The sequence below is a fragment of the Octopus bimaculoides genome, chromosome 5 (assembly GCF_046866305.1).
Source record: "Octopus bimaculoides isolate indiv1 chromosome 5, ASM4686630v1, whole genome shotgun sequence".
NCBI classification, from domain to species: Eukaryota; Metazoa; Mollusca; class Cephalopoda; order Octopoda; family Octopodidae; genus Octopus; species Octopus bimaculoides.
In genome coordinates this window covers 21753712-21774802 of record NC_142932.1, presented here as the reverse complement: position 1 = coordinate 21774802, position 21091 = coordinate 21753712, and the positions used below count along the sequence as shown (strand labels likewise).

Below are 21091 nucleotides of genomic sequence, written 5' to 3'. Positions count from 1 at the left end.
AGCCTTCCAGTCTTAACCCTTTTATTACCAAATTTCTATTGAAATGTACTGACTTTGTTTCAATTAATTTTGAAAATAATGAAAAATTTAGTAAAAGAACTTTCTCATTATAAAGCTGGTATCTAAAACAAATTAACATGAAATTTTACTGGGAGTCTTTGTATCATAGGACTAAGAACAGTCTCATGCAACTGATGCTAAAAGGGTTAATAACTCACTTCACCTGACTATAAATCAATGGTTCCAAAATGGTAAAACTGTGGTGGACTGTAAAATAAGTGTGTGTGTGTGTGTGTACGCCATGGTTTTAGATTTAACTTAAATACACAAGTTTGATTTCTTCGTTATTATTATTATTATTATTATTATTATTATTATTTTAATAATAAGGCAGAATCATTAGTAAGCTGGATGAAATGCTTAGCAGTATTTCGTCTGTCGCTACATTCTGAGTTCAAATTCTGCTGACTTTGCCTTTCATCCTTTTGGAAATGAGTAAATAAGTACCAATGATGCACTGGGGTTGATGTAATCAACTTAACCCCTTGCCCCAAATTTCAGGCCTTGTGCCTACTGTAGAAAGGATTATTATTTTTATTATTATTTAAGATGTCACACAGCATCCAATATCCTGATGTTGTTGATTGAAGATATTGTGTGTACCGGGGGGGGGTTGTACTGTCTGTCAAGTCACAACAAGGACCTCAGACTGACAGTACTTTACACAGTACATGTGCAGTTCCAATTTTTGAAATACACCTAGATTGTAGGGTATTTCTAAAGTTTCCAGCTGTTTTTTCAGGTTGGGTGGTATTGAACCCAATACTCCGATGACAATATGGACAACCTTCATGTTTGACTCCCGTAGCTGCCACATCTTAGCGATCTCAATTCTCAGGTCTCCATATTTATCAATCTTTTCCCTTTCTTTCATGATAACATGTTGATCTCCCGGCACTGCCACGTCGATTATTAGGCACTCTTGTTTGTCCCTCCCAAAGGTTACTATATCTGGCCTTCGGTGCTCTAACACCTTGTCTGTCTTGAAGTCAAAGTCCCAGAGGATTTTTGCCTTCCCCTTTTCATCCATTACATTTTCTGGTGTATTTTGGTACCAAGCACTCGTTACCTCATATCCATATTCTCGGCACAGTAGCCAGTGAAGGTTTTAGGCTACCTTGTCCTATCTGCGCTTGTACTCTTTCTATGCAAGAATACCTTCACAAGCACTAGCAATTATTATTATTATTATCTAGTAGTATTTTCGTATTGCATGCTTTCACTGCACTATCAAGTGCAGCTCTGTATACCTTCGGTATGTGCATTGTTTTGTTTGGGTTTTGTTTTTTTTTTCATTTATATTGAAAATATCTGTAAGCTATTTTCTGTATATGCCTTTTGTATAGTTTTTGATTTGCATGCCCTTTTTTCTTTTCATCATAATAGATTCTACACAAACAAATATTTACCATGTAAAAACCTTCCCTTATAATGTCCCATCTGTTTGTTGCTTTGTGGCAAATTAAACAATGTAGTTATTTTGATGCTATGGTAAGAAGCTTGCTTCTCAACCACATGATTCTGGGTTCAACCCCACTGCATGGCAGCTTGGGCAAATATCTTGCACAATAGTTCCAGGTTTGTTAAAGTCATGTGAGTGGATTTGTTTGAGGGAAAATGAAAGAAACCTGTCATATATATATGTATGTGTGAGCTCTTTACGTTCTGAATTTCAATTCTGCTGTGGTGGATTTTTGCCTTTCACCCTTTCAGGATTGATAATACCAGTTAAGTACAGGGTTGATGTAATTGACTTACTCACTCCTTAAAATTGCTGGCCTTGTGCCAAAATTTGAAGCCATTTAAAAATCCTATTAAGGTCAACTTTGCCTTTTGTCTTTTCAGGGTTGACAAAATAAGTACCAGTCTAGCACGGGGATTGATGCTTAGTGATATTTTGCCCATCTTTATGTTCTTGGTCAAAATTCCTCTGCAATCAACTTTACCCTTCATCCTTTCAAATCAGTGATATGAGGTTGACCTTGCCTCTCATCCTTTCAGAGTTGATAAATTAAGTTCCAGTTGAGCACTAGGGTCAGTGTAATCAACTTACCTCCTCCTCTGAAATTACTGGTGCCAACATTTGAAATCACTATTATTACTATTTTATCCCTCATGCAACACCTCACCTTCGAACTTTATGACCACCCTAACTACCCTTCACTTGGTGCATTCACCTATTTATCTGTATTTTGTCACTTCCACTATACCCTATCTTCCAGCCTGAACACTGTTTACTTTCCTACTTTACATAATATATTAACTTCCCACTAAACCAGAATTTTTAATATTCCGAGATTATTTTAACCCTTTAGCATTCAAATTACTCTGTTAAATGTAATGTTTATTTATTCACATTATTTTGAATTGATTATGTATTACCTTGTAGCTTTGAAATTTGAGTGATGTGACTGTTTGTTTTAGAGTGACAATGTAGGGTAGGTGTGAGATGTTGAACATTAAGCAGATTGAATACTTGTGCCAGATATGGCTGGGTTAAATGCTAAAGTGTTAAGTTGGTTTTGTAATTCTGATATAAAGTTTCTAAAGATTGTAGGCAGCCTTTCAGAAGATAGAGCCCACCTAACATAAATTTTGTGACCATAGTTTCCTCCTTTCATTAACACAAATAAATGAAAGCCTTAAATTTATAATGGAAAGGAACAATAGATTTTTATGTATTGAACTCCTCAAACAACTGGAACTCTTAAGCAACTGGTACTCAGAAACAAATAAAAAAATGTATCATTAATTAGAGCTAGGAGAAATTATGCTAATTTGTGTTATTTAACTATTATTAAGAGAAAGTTTCTGCTGTATCTAAAATGAATCATTGCTTCTCAAAGATCAGTGCAGTATTTTATTTTACTGCATCTGTATTTTATTAGGTTAATAGAATTTGCTGCTCTCTCTCCTTTGTCCAGTATTCAGAATATTAATGATAATACTTATGTCTATATATATATATATATATATATATATATATATATATATATATATATATATATATATATATATATATATATAAAATGAAGATTACTAAGATTACTAGCACATTAAATAAAACCAAAGTAGATTTTAAAAAGTTTTATAAAATCAAATTTTATATATGTGTATGTATGTATGTGTGTGTGTGTGTGTGTGTGTGTGTGTGTGTCACGGGAGGCAAGGACTGAGACCAAGCCCCTTTTGAATGTTGGGCCTCACAGAGGCAATGACTGAGACCTTTGGCATTATGTTGTGCTTGAGAAGAAGACCCATCAAGCCAAGTAAAATCGTAGTTGTGGCAGATACTGGTGTTACGCAAATGGCACCCGTGCTGATGGCATGTAAAAGTACCTTTCAAGCATTGGGCCTCATGGAGGTAAGGACCAAGACCATTTGGCATTATGCTGGGCTTCGAGCATTGGGCCTCATGGAGGCAATGACCAAGTCTCTTTGGCATTATGCTGTGCTCGAGAAGAAGATCCATGAAGCTAAGTAAAACCACAGTCATGGTAGATACCGATGTCACACAAATGGCACCCATGCCAGTGGCATGTAAAAGCACCCATTACACTCTCAGAGTGGTTGGCATTAGGAAGGGCATCCAGCCGTAGAAACCATGCCAAAACAGACTAGTGTCTGATGCAGACTTCCAGCTTGTCAGTCCTGGTTAAACTATCCAACCCATGCCAGCATGGACAACAGATGTTAAATGATGATGATGATGATGACGATGATGTTATATATATTTATACATTTCCAAAAATGAGTTTAAAGAGATGTATAATCCTGGAAGTTACCATGTTTCTTCTTAAATTGGTTTCAGATGCTGGCTAACCACAATGGTCCTTCAGTGATACCTGAGTTAACAATTAGTTGTTAGACTCTGGTAGCTATTTATTTTGTTCCACTCACACTGAAAAGTTTAGATTTTTCTTTTTGTTTTTATTTTCTACTGTTATATTGGTTCCTTATTATGCACTAGCAACGTTTAGTTACATTTGCCATGCAGGTGTAGCTATAGTTAGAGGTGTGACTGTGTGGTTATTAAGTTTTCTTCCCAACCACATCGTTTTGGGTTTAAATCCATTGTATGGCACCTTGGGCAAATGTCTTCTACTGTAGCCCTGGACTAACCAAAGCCTTGTGATTTGGTAGATAGAGACTGAGAAAAGCCTGTCATTTATGTACATGTATGTAAGTATGTGTATGTTTGTGTGAGAGTGTTTGTATCTCCTTGTCTTGACATTGCATGAATGTTTCCATCTACATGTTATTCATTTCCAGTATTATACGAAATCATGTCTAGCTATGGGTAAATATTACCTTACTAGGATACATGTAAAGGTTTTAATCCCTATTGTTCACTAATAAACGCACTGACGCAATATCAGCACTCCTGCTTTATGTTGTTCAGCAGATTTTCTTTTGTGTGTCTAGTCTTTCAGGTGATACATTGACCAACAGACACATTTATCACTCTGCCTTATCTGTCTATAATCTCGTGTCATAGAAAGAACACAGCTACCAACATTACGGTTTGATATGTTGCTGTTGTTTATTATTACAAATCAAAAGTAATAGCTTTGATACTGAGATAACAACCAGTATTTTGCAATTGATAGTATTATTGTTATTTTCAGGCTGTTACCCTGGTCACACACCTTGTGGTTTTGGAGAAAATGCTTGTTATTCACCACACCAACAGTGTGATGGTGTGTGGAATTGTAAGAAACATGGTGGTGATGAAAGAGGCTGTGGTAAGTCTGTTGTCTATTGCTGTACACTTTGTATGTACTTGTATGGGTATAAAGTAAATATGTATGTTTAGTTGTTCTATAAGGTGTATATATTTCTGTGTAGAGTACATATATATTTTTTACCTCTATCCAAGGTCTAAATAAGGATAAATCATTAATTCTCTATGCTCCAGTTCATCTAACTGAATAAAAAGTAGGTCTCACTCTCTTCCTCAAGCTTGAGTGGTTTGTGATAGGAAGGACATATCTAAAAACACTTATGCCAACAAATCATAGTAATGCATGTCAGGAAAAATTCATGCAAACTAACTAAAAAGAGAAAATAAATTTGCTTCTGAGAAGCTTTAGCAGTTTGCCATTAATATCACTTGTATCTATTTTGATTTTAATGATGATGATGATGATGATGATGATTCATATAAAAAAGAAGAGTAATAAAATGAAACATCTTTTTTAGGTCGCCATTTTATGCTAGTCTTTTATGTTAGTTCTATATGTATCACTAAAGAACCATAACATTCAGTTTGAATCCCTAACTCCTCAACGGAATTTAGTGATTCAGGGTCTCTTGCTGAAGTGGGTTTAAAAACGCCGGTCCTAAATGTATGACTTGATAAAAAGAAACAGAGGCTTCCGTTGTCAAGCAGCTATTAACAGGGGATTGTCTGCAAGTTTAGATTTTGTGTGGTATTACAGTGGATGTGTTGGAGTACAATGGCAGTTGATCTAGTGGTGGTTGACTATTATATTAATGATGGATATAATGGTAGTGTAGTAGATGTGGTGTGAATGATGTCCAGTTCTGGTATAGTGGATTTAGTGATATTACAGTGGATACATGACGGTATTGAAAGCGCATGGCCCAGTGTTTAGAGTGCTGGGCTCACAATCATGAAATAGTGAATTCAATTCCTAGACTGGGTTGTGTATTGTGTTCTCGAGAAAGACACTTCATTTTACGTTGCTCCAGTTCACTCAGCTGTAGAAATGAGTTGTGATGTCATTGGTGCCAAGCTGTATCGGCCTTTGACTTTTCATTGGATAAGAACGTTGGTGTAGAGAGGGGAGGCTGGTATGCCTGGGCAATTGCTGATCTTCCATTAACAACCTTGCTTGGACTTGTGCTTCAGGGGGGAACTATATATTCAATCTATATGCAATCCCATGGTCATTCATGGTCAAAGGGGGGTCTTTTACATGATGGTAAAGCTAGTGATAATATAGTAAATGTATGATATATGAATTTGGTGGCAGTTTCATGGACATATGAATAATGGATATAGTGTTATTATAATGGAAGACATTTAGGTAACTGACATATTGTAAGTTATAAAAAAGTTTTCCTTGTGTGTTTAAGGCAGACTGTAGGAGATGGTGTGCTGGGTAATATTGAAATTTGGACTTATGAATGTAGAATGTCTACTGTTGGTTATGTAATGTTAATTTATGTGCAAAGTTGAGTAGACATGGGTTGAGAAATCTGGTTGCGTACCAGAAGGAGCTGGCAAATGCATGACTAGCTGTGCTAGAATAGCCATGGGAATGGTTGATACAAGAGGTGGGGAAACTGTTGTTGTCATTTGTTGGAAGGATGTATATTGAGCAGAGGTAATTAATGATTAAATTGATTAACTGGTCAGGGGATGGGGGAGGTTAGTTCATTTGTGAGGAGATTGAGGACCTAGTTGCTGGGAGAGATGCTAGATAGCTGAACTATCCCAACCTATACTGATACCGAAAAAAAGATGTACCTAAAATGATTATAATGATGATGATAGTAGTGGTGGTGGTGGTGTTGATGATGATGATGATGAACCTATACTTAAATGTAGATGTATCTAGAATATTATTTTGTTCTTCCCCGCTCCGTTATAGATGCTTGTTCTTTCAATACATTCTCTTGTGGCACATCAACCAGTCTGTGTTACACTGATGAAGAGAGGTGTGATGGAGTCAGCCGATGTTCCAATGCTGCAGATGAACTGAGATGTAGTAAGTTCAACTTTCTACTGTCACCACACATCCTTTCAACCTCTGCACAGACCTCCTCCCTCTCTCACTCTCACTTTTTCTCCCTCCCCATATCTCTTTCCCTCTCCTCTCCCTCTGTTTTTTATTTTATTGATATGTTTGTTGAAGTTAATGGAACATGAAAGGACATAGCAAAATAAAACTGGTTTCTAGAACAATGCAAATATTAATACAGGCACTCGCATACATTTACATTATATGTATGTGTATATTTGTGTATACATGTGTATATGTGTTTATATGTGTATTTGTATATATATGTGTGTGTGTGTGTGTGTATATATATATATTATACATGTGTATTTGTATGTATGTGTTTATATATGTGTGAGTGTGTGTGCATATATATGTCATGTATATGTATATACTTGTATCTTTTTATTATTTCCAATTGGCAAAAAGTTGCAAAGCTAACTCCAAGAGCTGAGAGTTTCGTGCATGGTACTTTTCAAATGAACTTCAAATCTGGGAGCTTGTTTTTTACATAAAGTGAATAACACTTCTTCCTGGAACATTTGATTAAAAATTGAAATTGGACAGTCTCATAAAAAACATGCGTTTTTGAATAGTCTGCCCATTAAACAGAAAGACTTCTTCCTATTTAACAGACAGGCTATTTGAAAAATATGCGATTTTCATGTGACCTTATGTAGTCCACTTTGCATCTCAGAATCATATATGTGTATATGTATGAGTTACCACTGTACTATGAAACCAGTTGAAGTTGGATCATGAAGATTTGTGTCTGCATCAACCTGTCAGCTACTCGGGCAGTTATCAAAGGCCGCAGAAGAACTGCCACAATGAAATGCTTGTCTGATGTTGCTGAAAGGAATTCAATGTGGTTGAAGAGAAATGACCAATGGACCTAGTTATGGGAATATAAGGAAGAAGAGAACTGGTTCCTTTGTCGGTCAGTGTGGCCTAGTGGTTTGAAACACAGACCTGGGAACACAAGTTTTCAAAAAGAACAGCCTCAGATCAAATCCAACTGGAGACAGAATTTTGGAAAGCAGCAGAATGACACCTAGGAGTCATGATCTGGGTGGGCCCGGCTACCGTAGAGTGTCAGGAACAAGGGCTGAAACACTTGTTGGATGGGATTTCTTCCTCTGAAGATCTCTCCTGCTGTGTGCTTACCTGGCGGCAAGATTCTGTTAGTTATTTATTTTTAAAAAAATTCTTTTTTCCAACTCCCCTTTACTTAATCGGCATTCAGAATTAATCTTGATATGGTAGTATCTTTAGAAATTTAAAATGCTTTAAATCTACTATTTTTCCAAATTTGTAACAATTTATTGCATACATACACATACCTTTGTCTACCATATTATTATGTTTCCAGTAACCTTACTTCTATTCTTTTATTTCATATTTTCTTTGAATAGATAGTAAACACTTTTGCTTAGATTGTGTAATTACTGATGGCACGTGCCTGCTGTATATATATATATATGCTGGCACAATAGAAATGATCATCAGTAATGTACGATGTATTCACCAATTAAAGATGTAATTTTCTCCATTCTTATTCTTGTTTTAAACTCTGAATTTCTTGAAATTCTTCAAAGTGATATTTGGAGTTAGTTGTAATACATAAAGAATTACCTTGGATGTTAATTCTACTTGCAATTATTGATATCTGTTTTGTGAGAATGCAATGAACTGTGTGTATGCATGTTTTTTGTTTGCATATGCATGTTTATATGAAAATATACATGCTGTTCATGTATGTATTTTTTATATGTAACTATTTTGGCTAGCTTTTCATTGCCAAACTGCATCGTATTGTTGTTGTTAACTAATTCTCAACTCGCCAGCAAAATTATTATTTGTCTATCGTATCTGTCAAAGAAGTTGACATATTTCCAATATGGCAATTCTGTTCTTACAAACGCTCATCAGTCTGAAATTGTCTGTTCTGTACTCTGGTATTCACATTCCAATCTGATTGATAGAGTTAATCAAATTTGCTTAACACAGTGCTTTATAGATATCTTCCTGGATTCATTAAGCCCTTTTATTTCTTATATATGTATGTCGATGATAGATCGCTAGCCACTAAACCTTTTCTATTTTCTCTCCCTCTTTATTTCTGTGTTCCTTTCTGTCGAAGAGCATAGGCTCGAAACGTAAAAGACTTTCTCATTTCCCAAGCGTTAAACTAATACATCTGTTTGTTGTTTACACACCCATCTTCGTCTTTTATTTTTTTTAAAATCCTCACTATGTATATATTTATATATATGTGTATGTTTATGTGTATATGTTTATATGTATATATATGTATGTATATATATATGTATATGTGTATATATATATATATATGTGTGTGTGTGTGTGTGTGTGTGTGTTTGTGTGTGTGTGTGTAACTACGGCAATGTACTCTCAGAGTTAGAGTCGGTGTGTGACCTGGGAATCCACAGGAGCAACGGCACACCTTTCCATTTGCACATTGCTCAAATGCCAACACTATGCAGGTGGGTGGCAGGTTGGATCCTGAGATCCTTCAGGACCAGGAACCAACACACTACTGCTTTGGAGAATCTTTGTCCCCAGCTGTCTGGACTACTGCTCCCAGCTATGGTCACTACAGAGCGTAAAACTAATTGTGGAACTAGAGACAATTCAGCACCACTACACAAAGAAGATAGACTCAGTAAAACACATGGGCTACTGGGAAAGGTTAAAGGAGCTGAGACTCTACTCCCTGGAGAGGAAATGTGAGAGATATGCAGTGCTATACATATGGAAAATAATGGAGGGTCTAGCTCCAAATTTCGGAATCGAAAGCTACAACAATCCTTGAACTGGATGTTATTGTACAGTACCAAATGTCCCATCTTCTCCATCGAGGATACAAACCCAATATTGTAGTAGCTTGGGATTCAGGGGTAAAAAACTTTTTAATGCCCTACCACAGAACATCAGGGATTTGTGAGGTGTGGCCATGGAAGTCTTCAAAAAACATCGAGACACTTTTTTTTATCTGCACATAGTGGCAGGAGACACAAAGAAGAGCAGCAATGTCCAACAAGCTACTTCATCAGAAGCAATACTGGAAAAATCCCCAGATGCAGTAAAGGCAATATACAACTCAATTTGATATTATCAAATTGTATTTCCTTGTAAGTTCGGATTTTCTAATTCCCTAACATTATAATATATATACATATATACATATACATATATACATACACATACACAAACATATATCATCATCATCATCATCGTTTAACATCTGCTTTCCATGCTAGCATGGGTTGGAAGATTTGACTGAGGACTGGTGAACCAAATGGCTACACCAGGCTCCAATTTGATCTGGCAAAGTTTCTACAGCTGGATGCCCTTTGTATCACCAACCACTCCGAGAGTGTACTGGGTACTTTTACGTGTCACTGGCACGAGGGCCAGTCAGGCGGTACTGACAACGGCCATGCTCAAAATGGTATTTTTTACGTGCCACTTGCACAGGAGCCAGTCTAGTGGCACTGGCAACGACCTCACTTGAATGTTTTTTCACGTGCCACCAGCACAAGTGCCAGTAAGGCGACGCTGGTAACGATCACGCTCAAATGGTGCTATTTACGTGCCACTAGCGCGGAAGCTAGACAGCTGCTCTGGCAATGATCATGCTTGAATGGTACTTTTAGCACTCCACTGGCACAGATGCCAGTCATCAAATTTGGTTCAATCACGATTTCGATTTCACTTGCCCCAACAAGTCTTTGCAAGCAGAGTTTAGTGTCCAATGAAGGAAAGGTACACATAAGTGGGCTGGCTACACCCCTGGCAGAGGCCTCGGATTATGGTCTCACTTGGCTTGCTGGGTCTTCTCATGCACTGCATATTTCCAAAGGTCTCGGTCAGAAGTCATTGCCTTGGTGAGGCCTAATGTTCGAAGGTCGTGCTTCGCAACCTCATCCCAGGTCTTCCTGGGTCTACCTCTTCCACAGGTTCCCCCAACCACTAGGGTGTGGCACTTTTTCACACAGCTATCCTCATCCATTCTCGCCACATGACCATACCAGCGCAATCGTCTGTCTTGCACACCACAACTGATGCTTCTTAGGTCCAACTTTTCTCTCAAGGTACTTACACTCTGTTGAGTATGCACACTGACATTACACATCCATTAGAGCATACTGGCTTCATTCCTTGTGAGCTTACGCATGTCCTCAGCAGTCATGGCCCATGTTTCACTGCCATGTTGCATGGCTGTTCATACACATGCGTCATATAGTTTGCCTTTTACTCTGAGCGAGAGGCCCTTTGTCACCAGCAGAGGTAAGAGCTCTCTGAACTTTGCCCAGGCTATTCTTATTCTAGCAGCTACATTTTCAGCACACCCTCCCCCGCTACTAACTTGGTCACCTAGATAATGGAAGTTATCAACTACTTCTAGTTTTTCTCCCTGGAATGTGGCAGAAGTTGTTTTCTGCACATTTTCAGTGTTTATTGCTCCTGAACATCTGCCACATACAAAAACTATCTTGCTAGTTAGCCTTCCTTTGATATTACTGCATCTCTTATGTATATATATATGAATATGTATGTATATGTATGTACATATATATGTATGTATATATGTATATATATATATATACATATATATATGTATATGTACATATGTATGTATGTATGTATATGTATGTACATATGTATGTATGTATATGTATGTACATATGTATGTATGTATATGTATGTACATATGTATGTATGTATATGTACATATGTATGTATATGTATGTACATATGTATGTATATATATATATATGTATGTATATATATATATATGTGTGTGTGTGTGTGTGTAGTAACAGAAAAGGAGGAATTTTGATTATCCCCACGTGGTAAGTTGTAATATATATAAGAAATTAAAAAAGGAAAATACACACACTTTACATAATTTTAATATAAGTTTTAATATATCAACCGGTTTCGCTTTCGCTATTCATGATATTATGGTTTACTTATTTGAATATGTATTTTCTTAAGAAGAAATTTTTGTCCATGTTGTGTGTGATAATATTTACGATTGAATGACTTCACAGGTAGAAAAATAAGGGGAGGTAATTGGTCATCGTTGTTGTGGGCAAGGGAGATAACTGTTCGGCTTTCGGTAAGGGGAGGGGAATATATATGTACACACAAAAAAAAAGGTTTCGAAAAACTTGTTTAGTGAAAGGATTTATGTACAGTGATGTAATCATGAATTGAAATATGCAAAAAGATAAAAGTTGGTTATGCATGCATATTAAGACGTGTTCTGTATTTTTCAATGAAAAAAGTTTCTTTATTTAAACGTTCTTGTGGAGAGATTGTGTCTTTGCACTGGTAGAAGAGGAAGACTGTGAAATTTGGTTTGATGTTATCTGCACATTTTTCTATATGTTCACCGAGAGGAATTTGCCTGCATTGCGGGAAACGGATTTGCTCTTTATGTAGAGTGGTTCTCCTTCTCAAAGTCATACTCATCTGTCCAATATAGTTGTGTCCGCAAATTGAGCAGGTTATTACATAAATTAGGTTCTCAGAAGCACAAGTGAAACTAGTTTTAATTGTGAACCTCTGTCCTTGTTTGAAAAGGAAATCCGACCCTTCAAGTGAGTTGGGGCAGATTCTACAGTTTGGGCATCCACATTTTTTAAACCGTTGGTTTTGTGGCTGTTTTGTAAAGCTTCGCATTTGTTAGTAATCTCTTTAGCGATTTGTGTTGCATTTTGCATTTGATGAGTTTGTGCGTTTTCAGGATGTCATTCATGTTTGGATCTCTAGTTAGTAAAGGAAGATTTTGCACAATAGTGTTAAATGCCTCACTGTTTCTGGGGTTGTGTGTTGATATAAATAGTAGTGTTTTGAGATGTGGTGTTATGTTTTGTTGTTCTTAGTGTTTTTATGTCTAAATTTTTTTGGCACGTTTAATTCCCTCGTCTATAAGTGAGGGTGGATATGTCTTTCAGTATGTGTTGTTTCCAAGTTGTTCTATCAGACACTATTGTGCAAATCCTTCTTGCCAAATTGAAAGGGATATTTATTTTGATGTGTTTCGGGTAGCATGAGCTAAAGAGGAGATACTGTTTTGATTCAGTTGGTTTATAATAGATGTCAGTTATGATTTGATTTCTCTTTTACTTGTTTTAGTCATTTGACTGTGGCCATGCTGGAGCACCGCCTTTTAGTCGAGCAAATCGACCCCAGGACATATTCTTTGGAAGCCTGGTACTTATTCTATCGGTGTCTTTTGCCGAACCGCTAAGTTATGGGAACGTAAACATACCACCATTGGTTGTCAAGCGATGTTGGTGGGGCAAACACAGACACACAAACATATACACATACATACATACATACATACACATAAATTCATCTTCAGGGAACCAACATACAAAAAGTAAGACATGCGCTAAATGCTAAGGTTGCGTACGAGTTATAACATTATATAGCTAAGTAAATGACCGTTAGAAACAAGGACGCTAATTTACAGGGATCTATTAAGGGAGAGAGTCTATGAACGCTATACTAAGAGTTTAAATTAGAGGAAGGCAAAATGGATCGCAGTTAAATCCAGAAATCTAAAGTTAAAAAAAAAAGAAAAAAGGCCAAACTAAAAACCAGGAAAGGAGGAAGGGAGAGAATCCAATGAAGATGAATTTATATGCAATTCCAGCACCTCTTACTACTTTGGAGTAGAGTGCACATATATTTTGAAACATATGTAAGAATTAAAGGAACTTATTGATTATATGCGTTTTGCTCCATTTATTATTATTATTCATATCTACTCAAAATACATCACTTTTACTTGGTATTTCTACCTATTAACCGGGTATGATATCTCAGTTTTTGTGTGATTTTTGCTACCCTGGTAACTATTAACATATTTACATTATTGAAGTTTTTTGAACCGAGATAATATTAATATATACATAAATCAATATATATATATATATATATATATATATATATATATATATATATACATATATGATATATGTGTGTGTATGTGTTTATTTAAATGTATATACATGTGTGTATATATATATATATATATATATGTGTGTGTGTATATATATGTATATGTGTGTGTGGCTGTGTGTTAAGCTTGCTTCCCAACCACATGGTCCTGGCTTCAGTCCCACTGCATAGCACCTTGGACAAGTGTCTTCTACTATAGCCTTGGACTGACCAAAGCCTTGTGAGTGGATTTGATAGACAGACATGGAAAGAAGCTCATCGCATATATATATATTTACCCATGCCAGCATGGAAGGTGAATGTGAAATGATGATGTGCATGTGTGAGTGAGTGTTTGAGTCTGTGTTTGTTCCTCCTACCATAGCTTGACAACCGATGCTGGTGTGTTTACATTCCCGTAACTTAGCAGTTTAGCAAAAGAGACCAATAGAATAAGTACTAGGCTTAGATAGAATGAGTCCTGGGGTTGATTTGTTTGACTAAAATCCTCTAAGGTTGTGCTCCAGCATGGCCACAGTCAAATGACTGAAACAAATAAAAGAATATATACATATATATATATATATATGTATATATATATATATATATATATATATATATATATATATATATATATATATATGCGTGTGTGTATGTATGTATGTGTGTTCACATATTTCACAGAGTTGAAACAGTTGAAGTGTATTTATTTAATGTTTTGAAGATGCTAATATGTAACTAAACAAAACAGGATTTGTGTATACCATGTAGTTATACGATGGTTCCCCCTCCTACTGAAAAATAATCTAATATGTCTATGAAACATTTTATAGAGTTTATCATCTCATGATTTAACTGCAAATAGTTGGGAGTTAGCTCTCATATACTTACCTTCGGCTTTTTATTAGTAATAATACACAGGAAGACTATGCTGAAAACACTCATGTAACAGACATAATATATGATAATAACTTTTTTTTTTGGGTTGAGTCAGTCTTGCTACTCTGAGTTTCACCTGTAAGTGCACAAGATCTTGCCTATTATGAGTAATAACTTGCTTGAAGATCCTGTGCATCTACGGGTGAAACTCATGACTCAACCAATATAAAATATATATGTGTGTAGGTGTATTTATATCTTCTGTGCACAACAGTAAGTTGTGATATGTTTGTGTGTTATATTTCAGCCCCAGACCGGTGTGGCTTCAATGGTACATTCCTGTGTAAGAACAGTCGCTGTATCTATGAGAACTGGAAATGTGACTACACAGATGATTGTGGAGACAACAGTGATGAGATGAACTGTCCTGGTGAGTAGTGTTGATTCATTCATACACACAAACATATTCTAAGTTCTCTATCTTCTTTGTCATATGTGTCAACTGGTACTTATTTGAACCCATGTAAAGCCAAGGTATCTTTCAGCATTACTTCTTTTTCAAGTTTATCTTGTGTCTTTGACTCTATCAGGCATTTATTCTGAAGTCATTAATCACTTGTCAATCTTTAGTGGTACATTCATCACCAGAAATAACTTGATATTCACAACCTGCTGTCTGTCTTGTTGCTTGCTGGGTGAGAAGTCTATCTGGCTTGCATGTTCACTTGATTAGTTGGTGACAAACTGACTTTTGGTTTACTGATGTTTGTGTTGCAAATGGTAAGTCTTTGCATTAGAAAACTTTAAAAATCTCGACCCCTCTTCATTCCTTGTGCAATGTCTATAGCTATGTATACACACACATTAGCTACAAGTATTTGCACATATGTACAAACACAGATATGGTTACGTATATATGTACACATTTGCTTATTACATAGTCAACAATCTTTCTACTTTCACTACTTCTACAGTCACTCACTTTACAGTTACTCCTTCTCTACTATCTCTTTTCCTCATCAAAACTACACTCTCATCTTGTGTTCTTCTTTACAGGTATCCTTTCATCTCATCTTCCACACTTATACTTCCCCTCTCTTCTCTCTGTGCAGTCACCTTTCCACTCTCACCCTTCTTTTCTCTCTTTACAATTACTTTTCCGCTCTCTAATCACATTTCCTCACTCACTTCTCTCTGTAGTCAGTTTTCACTCTCTTCTGTCTCATGTCACCTTTTACTCCCTTCTCTTTGTAGTCACCTTCTCCTTTCTACGTTATGACAATCTCTTTCCTTTCCTCATCTCTTTATCATCATCGTCTCTTCTCTATTACTACTGATTCTAATATAACCAATCTTTATATACCTCATTATTGATCCAGTCTTTTTCTTCTCTCTTCCAGGCAGTTCCAACAGAGTGATATTGGTAGCTGTGGTTGGTTCTCTCACATGTGCCCTGCTATTGGTCATTGCCCTTGGATTTACCTGTAAGCTGAACTCTCTGCGACACCGTGACCGACACCGCCTGCGACTGACTGAACCCGGAGGCCCACTCACCCACTGGCAGTCGGAGTTTATGCGACGCCCGGCACCTCCTTCCTATTGTGAGGCGATGATTACGTCAATGCCGTTTGAAGAAGCCCAGCGTATTTTCCAGGAGCGCAGACGTCACTCGAGACGTAGCAACCGCAGTCGTCATCGCTCATCGAATTCCAGTTCGCGATCAAGAAGCTGTTTGACCGAGAGCAGCCAAACAACAGCCGAACTTGTGGAACAGAATCCTGCAGTTGTCACGGCAACGGAGAGGCCCGCAACCGAGGAAGGCTGTGATGGGTCAGATGTTCCTCTAATTACAGACGGCCAAGACGACACTGTAAATAGCACAAACACTGACTTTGATAGGCAAGGATCAACTACCACCCTTCTTCTACCCAGTGAGTCGTCTGATTCTGAGCAGTCGGAAACTCGAGACGAAGCACACCGGGTTGAACGAGCAAACCGACAAACTGATGTGGAGAGTAATGGTGGCAGAAACAACAACAACAGTGGTGGTGGCAGCAGTGGTGGTGGCAATAACAGAGGTAGCAGTGGTGGAGGGCCAGGGAGAGAGGGGCGGAATGGAGATGTTGAGCGAGAACAGGTTCAGTTTAGTTCAGAGGACATCACAGCTTGCTGGCGGCATCCATCTCCGGTGAAGATCTGTGGCAGAATCTCCAGTGAGCCTCTCCTAAACTTCACTGACTCTAACAATATAGAAATGGCCAGCGCCATCTGTGATAACGACGTTACTGGCACCACTGAACTTGTCGAGCGACTCAGCAGTGAAATTGTGATGGGCAACGATGATGATGACAAAAGGTCGGCAATTTTGTCTCAAGTGGGCAGCACGTCCAGCGACTGTTGTCATAGCAACCTGAATGACAGCAATGCAATACACATGCCCAGCCTCCACTTCAGAATTGGCTCCTGTGACTCATTGAATTCCAGCCAATCAGAGCAAGTTCCCAGCGATTGTATAAACACCAGTGATAGTTTGACTGCAATTTAACTGTGTCTGTCAGCACCTTCCGTTTTTGTTGAACCCCTCCCTTCCACTTGAGTACACTTGAGTATAACAGAGGAGTTGAGTTCTTCTCTTGAGTCTCGCTTTTTTTCTCTAACTCTCAGCCAAAAAAAAAAACCAAAAAAACATCCAAAATATTACTGTTTGCAATAATAATAATAATAATAATAATAATAATGATATTGATGATGTCGATGTTGACGATAATAATAATATTAATAATGATAAATAGAAATTTCATGTCTTTGAAAATAAAGCTCCCATCTGTTTGAAATTTGGAACTGGTATCACGACTGTGATTTTGTTTATGCCCAGGTGAGGAGATTTTATTGTTGAAGAATAAATTAGCAAAGACATATATTATAGACAGATATGTCAATGTTGACTAACTGCCTGACTGACCAACTGACTGACCGACTGATTGACCAATTATCTGAGATATACAAGGTTGGGTTTGAGTTGAGGGACTAAAATCAACTCAACTTAAACTTGTTAATTTTTTTCTTCTTGAAAAGCCACCGGAAGAAGACTTGGAAGCGAGCGAGATGGAGGGAGAGGTATGCAGAAATTAGGAAGGCAAGAAGGCTGAATCAGCAGTGGAGTGGAGTGGAGGGCAAGGAAGAAAGTTCAAATACCAAACGGCAGAACATTTTTTTTTTGTCAGGATTTTCTCTGTTCTTCTGTTGACTCTTCAATGGCTGGTAGTAAAAAGAGTTTATATCTTCAGCAGCGTTCCACTGGGATCTAGCGTAAGAAATTTGGTCAACTGAAGCTGGTTTCAACACGGCCAACATAGCTCTCTTTTGAAAAACTATACAGAAATCTCCATACACATAAACATAAACACACATGAAAAAACAAAGTAAATAAAAAAATGTAATTTAAAAAAAAATGATCAAACAGAACCAGATGAATAATATTAATTTCTAATTAATCTATTTGCAGAATTAATTTCTTACAGCTAGACCCAACACTGGTAACATTATATATATTAAATATATATAGATATATGTTACTAAATGCTTTTTCATTGCTCTACTCCAGCCCCCTTTGACCATCAAAGCTCCATAAAAACAACAACAAACAAACAAACAATTTTATATTTTTGACTGCAACAAATTTCTTTAAGAAACAGTTTATTGGTAAAACCAAATTGGTGAATAAAGACCTTCCAAAACTAGTTTCTGGTTGATTTTTTTACTTGTTTTCAATTTCTGTTATGTGCACATGTATGTGTATGCATGTGCACACATGTACATACAGATGGAGTGTGTGTTTATAAGATACCTTAAAAACAGAGTAATGTAAACTAACAAAGAATTTCACACAGGTGTAGAGTTAAATATTCTATTTGAATGAGAGACATTATTCCATTTTTATGAATAACACGTATCATCATCATCCTTTAATGTCCATTTTCTATGCTGGCATGGGTTGGACGGTTTGACCAGAGCTGGTTGGGTCAGGGTCCTCACCAGGCTCTATTCTGGCATGGCTTCTATGGCTAGATGTCCTTCCTCAATCCAACCACTCCACAGAGTGTACTGGATGCTTTTTGAGTGGCACCAGTATGAGTGCTCTTGAGTAATGTGCCAGATATCTCAGTCCTTAGTCATCTGCTTTGTAAGGTTTATTCTCTTGAGATTGGGTATATACTTGCTTTTACTTGTTTCAGTCATTTGACTGCGGCCATGCTGGAGCACCGCCTTTAGTCGAGCAAAATTGATCCCAGGACTTATTCTTTGTAAGCCTAGTACTTATTCTATCGGTCTCTTTTGCCGAACTGCTAAGTTACGGGGACGTAAACACACCAGCATCGGTTGTCAAGCGATGTTGGGGGGACAAATACAAACATATATACGACGGGCTTCTTTCAGTTTCCGTCTACCAAATCCACTCACAAGGTTTTGGTCGGCCCGAGGCTATAGTAGAAGACTAAGGTGCCACGCAGTGGAACTGAACCCGGATCCATGTAGTTGTATATTGTATCATGTCAAAGTTTCATTAAGTTATTAGTTCAAATGATGGCAAGCTGCACCTTAAAGATTACAAAGGAAAAACAACTAGAGTTTTTCTCCTTTGTTTCGCTTATAATTCTTTTGTACAATAATTGTTTTCATCTTTTGAATCTAAGTTCTGATCTGTTATTGAAGAAAGATTTTTTTACAATTGTTATGGTAAAGAAAATAAATTACAAATCTTTATATATTATTGTCACCACCATCATCATAAGCATCTTTTAACGCCCATCTTCCATGTTGGCATGGGTCAGATGGTCTGACAGGATCCAGCAGGTATAAAGATTATGTAATGTTCCAACATCAGCATGGTTTCTACAACTGGATAACAATTCAGTGTTTGCAACTGAACCATCCAGATAAAAACATATGTCTAATATATAATGGAGAAAGCTGCTTGTTAATTAGGTATGTAACAGTTACTAAAAGAAAGCAATTATTAAAGGCTTGATTGTCTGGAAATTTTTTTTTATAAATTCATGTGCCAAGAAATTTCCTGTAATTTTGATTTCTGAAGTTTATTGAATATTTGAACTACGAGTTCTTCACAAGTTTAAATATTCATTGCATTCACTGTGGAGTAGATTTAATAAACTATATTAATTCGTTGCAGGTGAAATTTTCCATTTTCATTTGCAACAACAGTCTCTCACTCTCTCTCGCCTTCAGATTACATTTTCATTGAAGCCTGTGAGAAGGATGAGCCTGTTTCTTGCTACTAATACAAAACCTCGAAGCAATAACTGTTATCGGCTCAATCAGTGTTGTACTGCACCTAGTTAAAGTTCTCTGTAAATAAGTAAAAACAGATTTTTCCTTTTTACGATTACATACGAATAAATAACTTGAGAAAATGACCACCTCTGATTTGTTAAGTTCGTGAAAAAAGCCTACAGCTTGATAAAACAACCAGTCTGGTATTGAAAACATGAGTCTTGAACTATCTCGATAGATAGCAGTTAATCAAAGCTAATGCGTAATTTTATAACTTTTTGCGACCCACTAGGATTCCGTTCGCGACTCATAGTTTGGGAACCACTGCACTAGAGTAATCTGAATGCTAAAGGGTTAAAAGTAACATATTTTCAACTATAGCAAACATGACTCAAGAGGTAAGTTTTTGAGTCGTGCTCAGAGGCATAATTGTACATCCGAGATGGAAGGATTGAGAGAAAAGCAGAACAAAAATGTTTAAACCAAGATAAAACACGAATTAAAAATCTAAAACCATATTTATTATTCATTAGTTAATATAAAATACGTTTTAAAAAGTACAAGTTAACTTTATAAAGTTTCATTCGTAAACATTTTGTAAATTTTAACAAGTATAAAAAAACAAAACACGATTAAGCACCAATGTAGTCTGTCAGGGGTGTTAGTTACTATATATATATATATATATATATATATATATATATACATATACACACGCACTGGTTCTCAATTAACGTTGTTCGATATGACGGTTTGGCTATAACAATGTTAGATTATAAAATACAAAGTATAAATTTTAAATGATTTTGAGCTACAATAAAAGTGAATAAATGCCTTTGTTTCTATGTTAGTAAACGACTGTTTAATCTGTGTAATTAATTACCTTTCTATCTCTTAAATTACATTATATTGTTCAGCAGAAGTTGTCGATGTTGGTTGGCAGACATTTTCAGGGGAGTAAACTTGGCATACCTTCGTATTACCTCCCTTGTTTCAAGACGTTAACAGTAGTTCTTCTTTTTTCTGAGATTCATTTCCCGCATTCTATTTCTAGTTATTTTTTATTACATTCTGAGTTTGTCTACTAAGGTTATGTTTGTTCTCTTATTCATGGTGTAATTTTAGCA

General features: G+C 36.6%; 1 protein-coding gene across 4 annotated transcripts in view; it reads left to right on the top strand.

The window, feature by feature from the left end:
- The window catches only part of LOC106881102 (uncharacterized), an 84530-nt gene extending 66118 nt beyond the window's left edge, over positions 1 to 18412 (top strand). For 2 of the 4 annotated variants that reach the window (XM_014931333.3, XM_014931331.3), the window contains 4 exons: positions 4689 to 4805; positions 6681 to 6797; positions 14980 to 15102; positions 16073 to 18412. In XM_014931333.3, the coding sequence (XP_014786819.1) occupies positions 4689 to 4805; positions 6681 to 6797; positions 14980 to 15102; positions 16073 to 17217 (1502 nt within the window). In that variant the 3' untranslated portion in view covers positions 17218 to 18412. The remainder of the gene's footprint in view (positions 1 to 4688; positions 4806 to 6680; positions 6798 to 14979; positions 15103 to 16072) is intronic. The other 2 variants (XM_052967893.2, XM_014931332.3) reach the window with 1 other exon arrangement.
- Positions 18413 to 21091: the final 2679 nt, after the last annotated feature.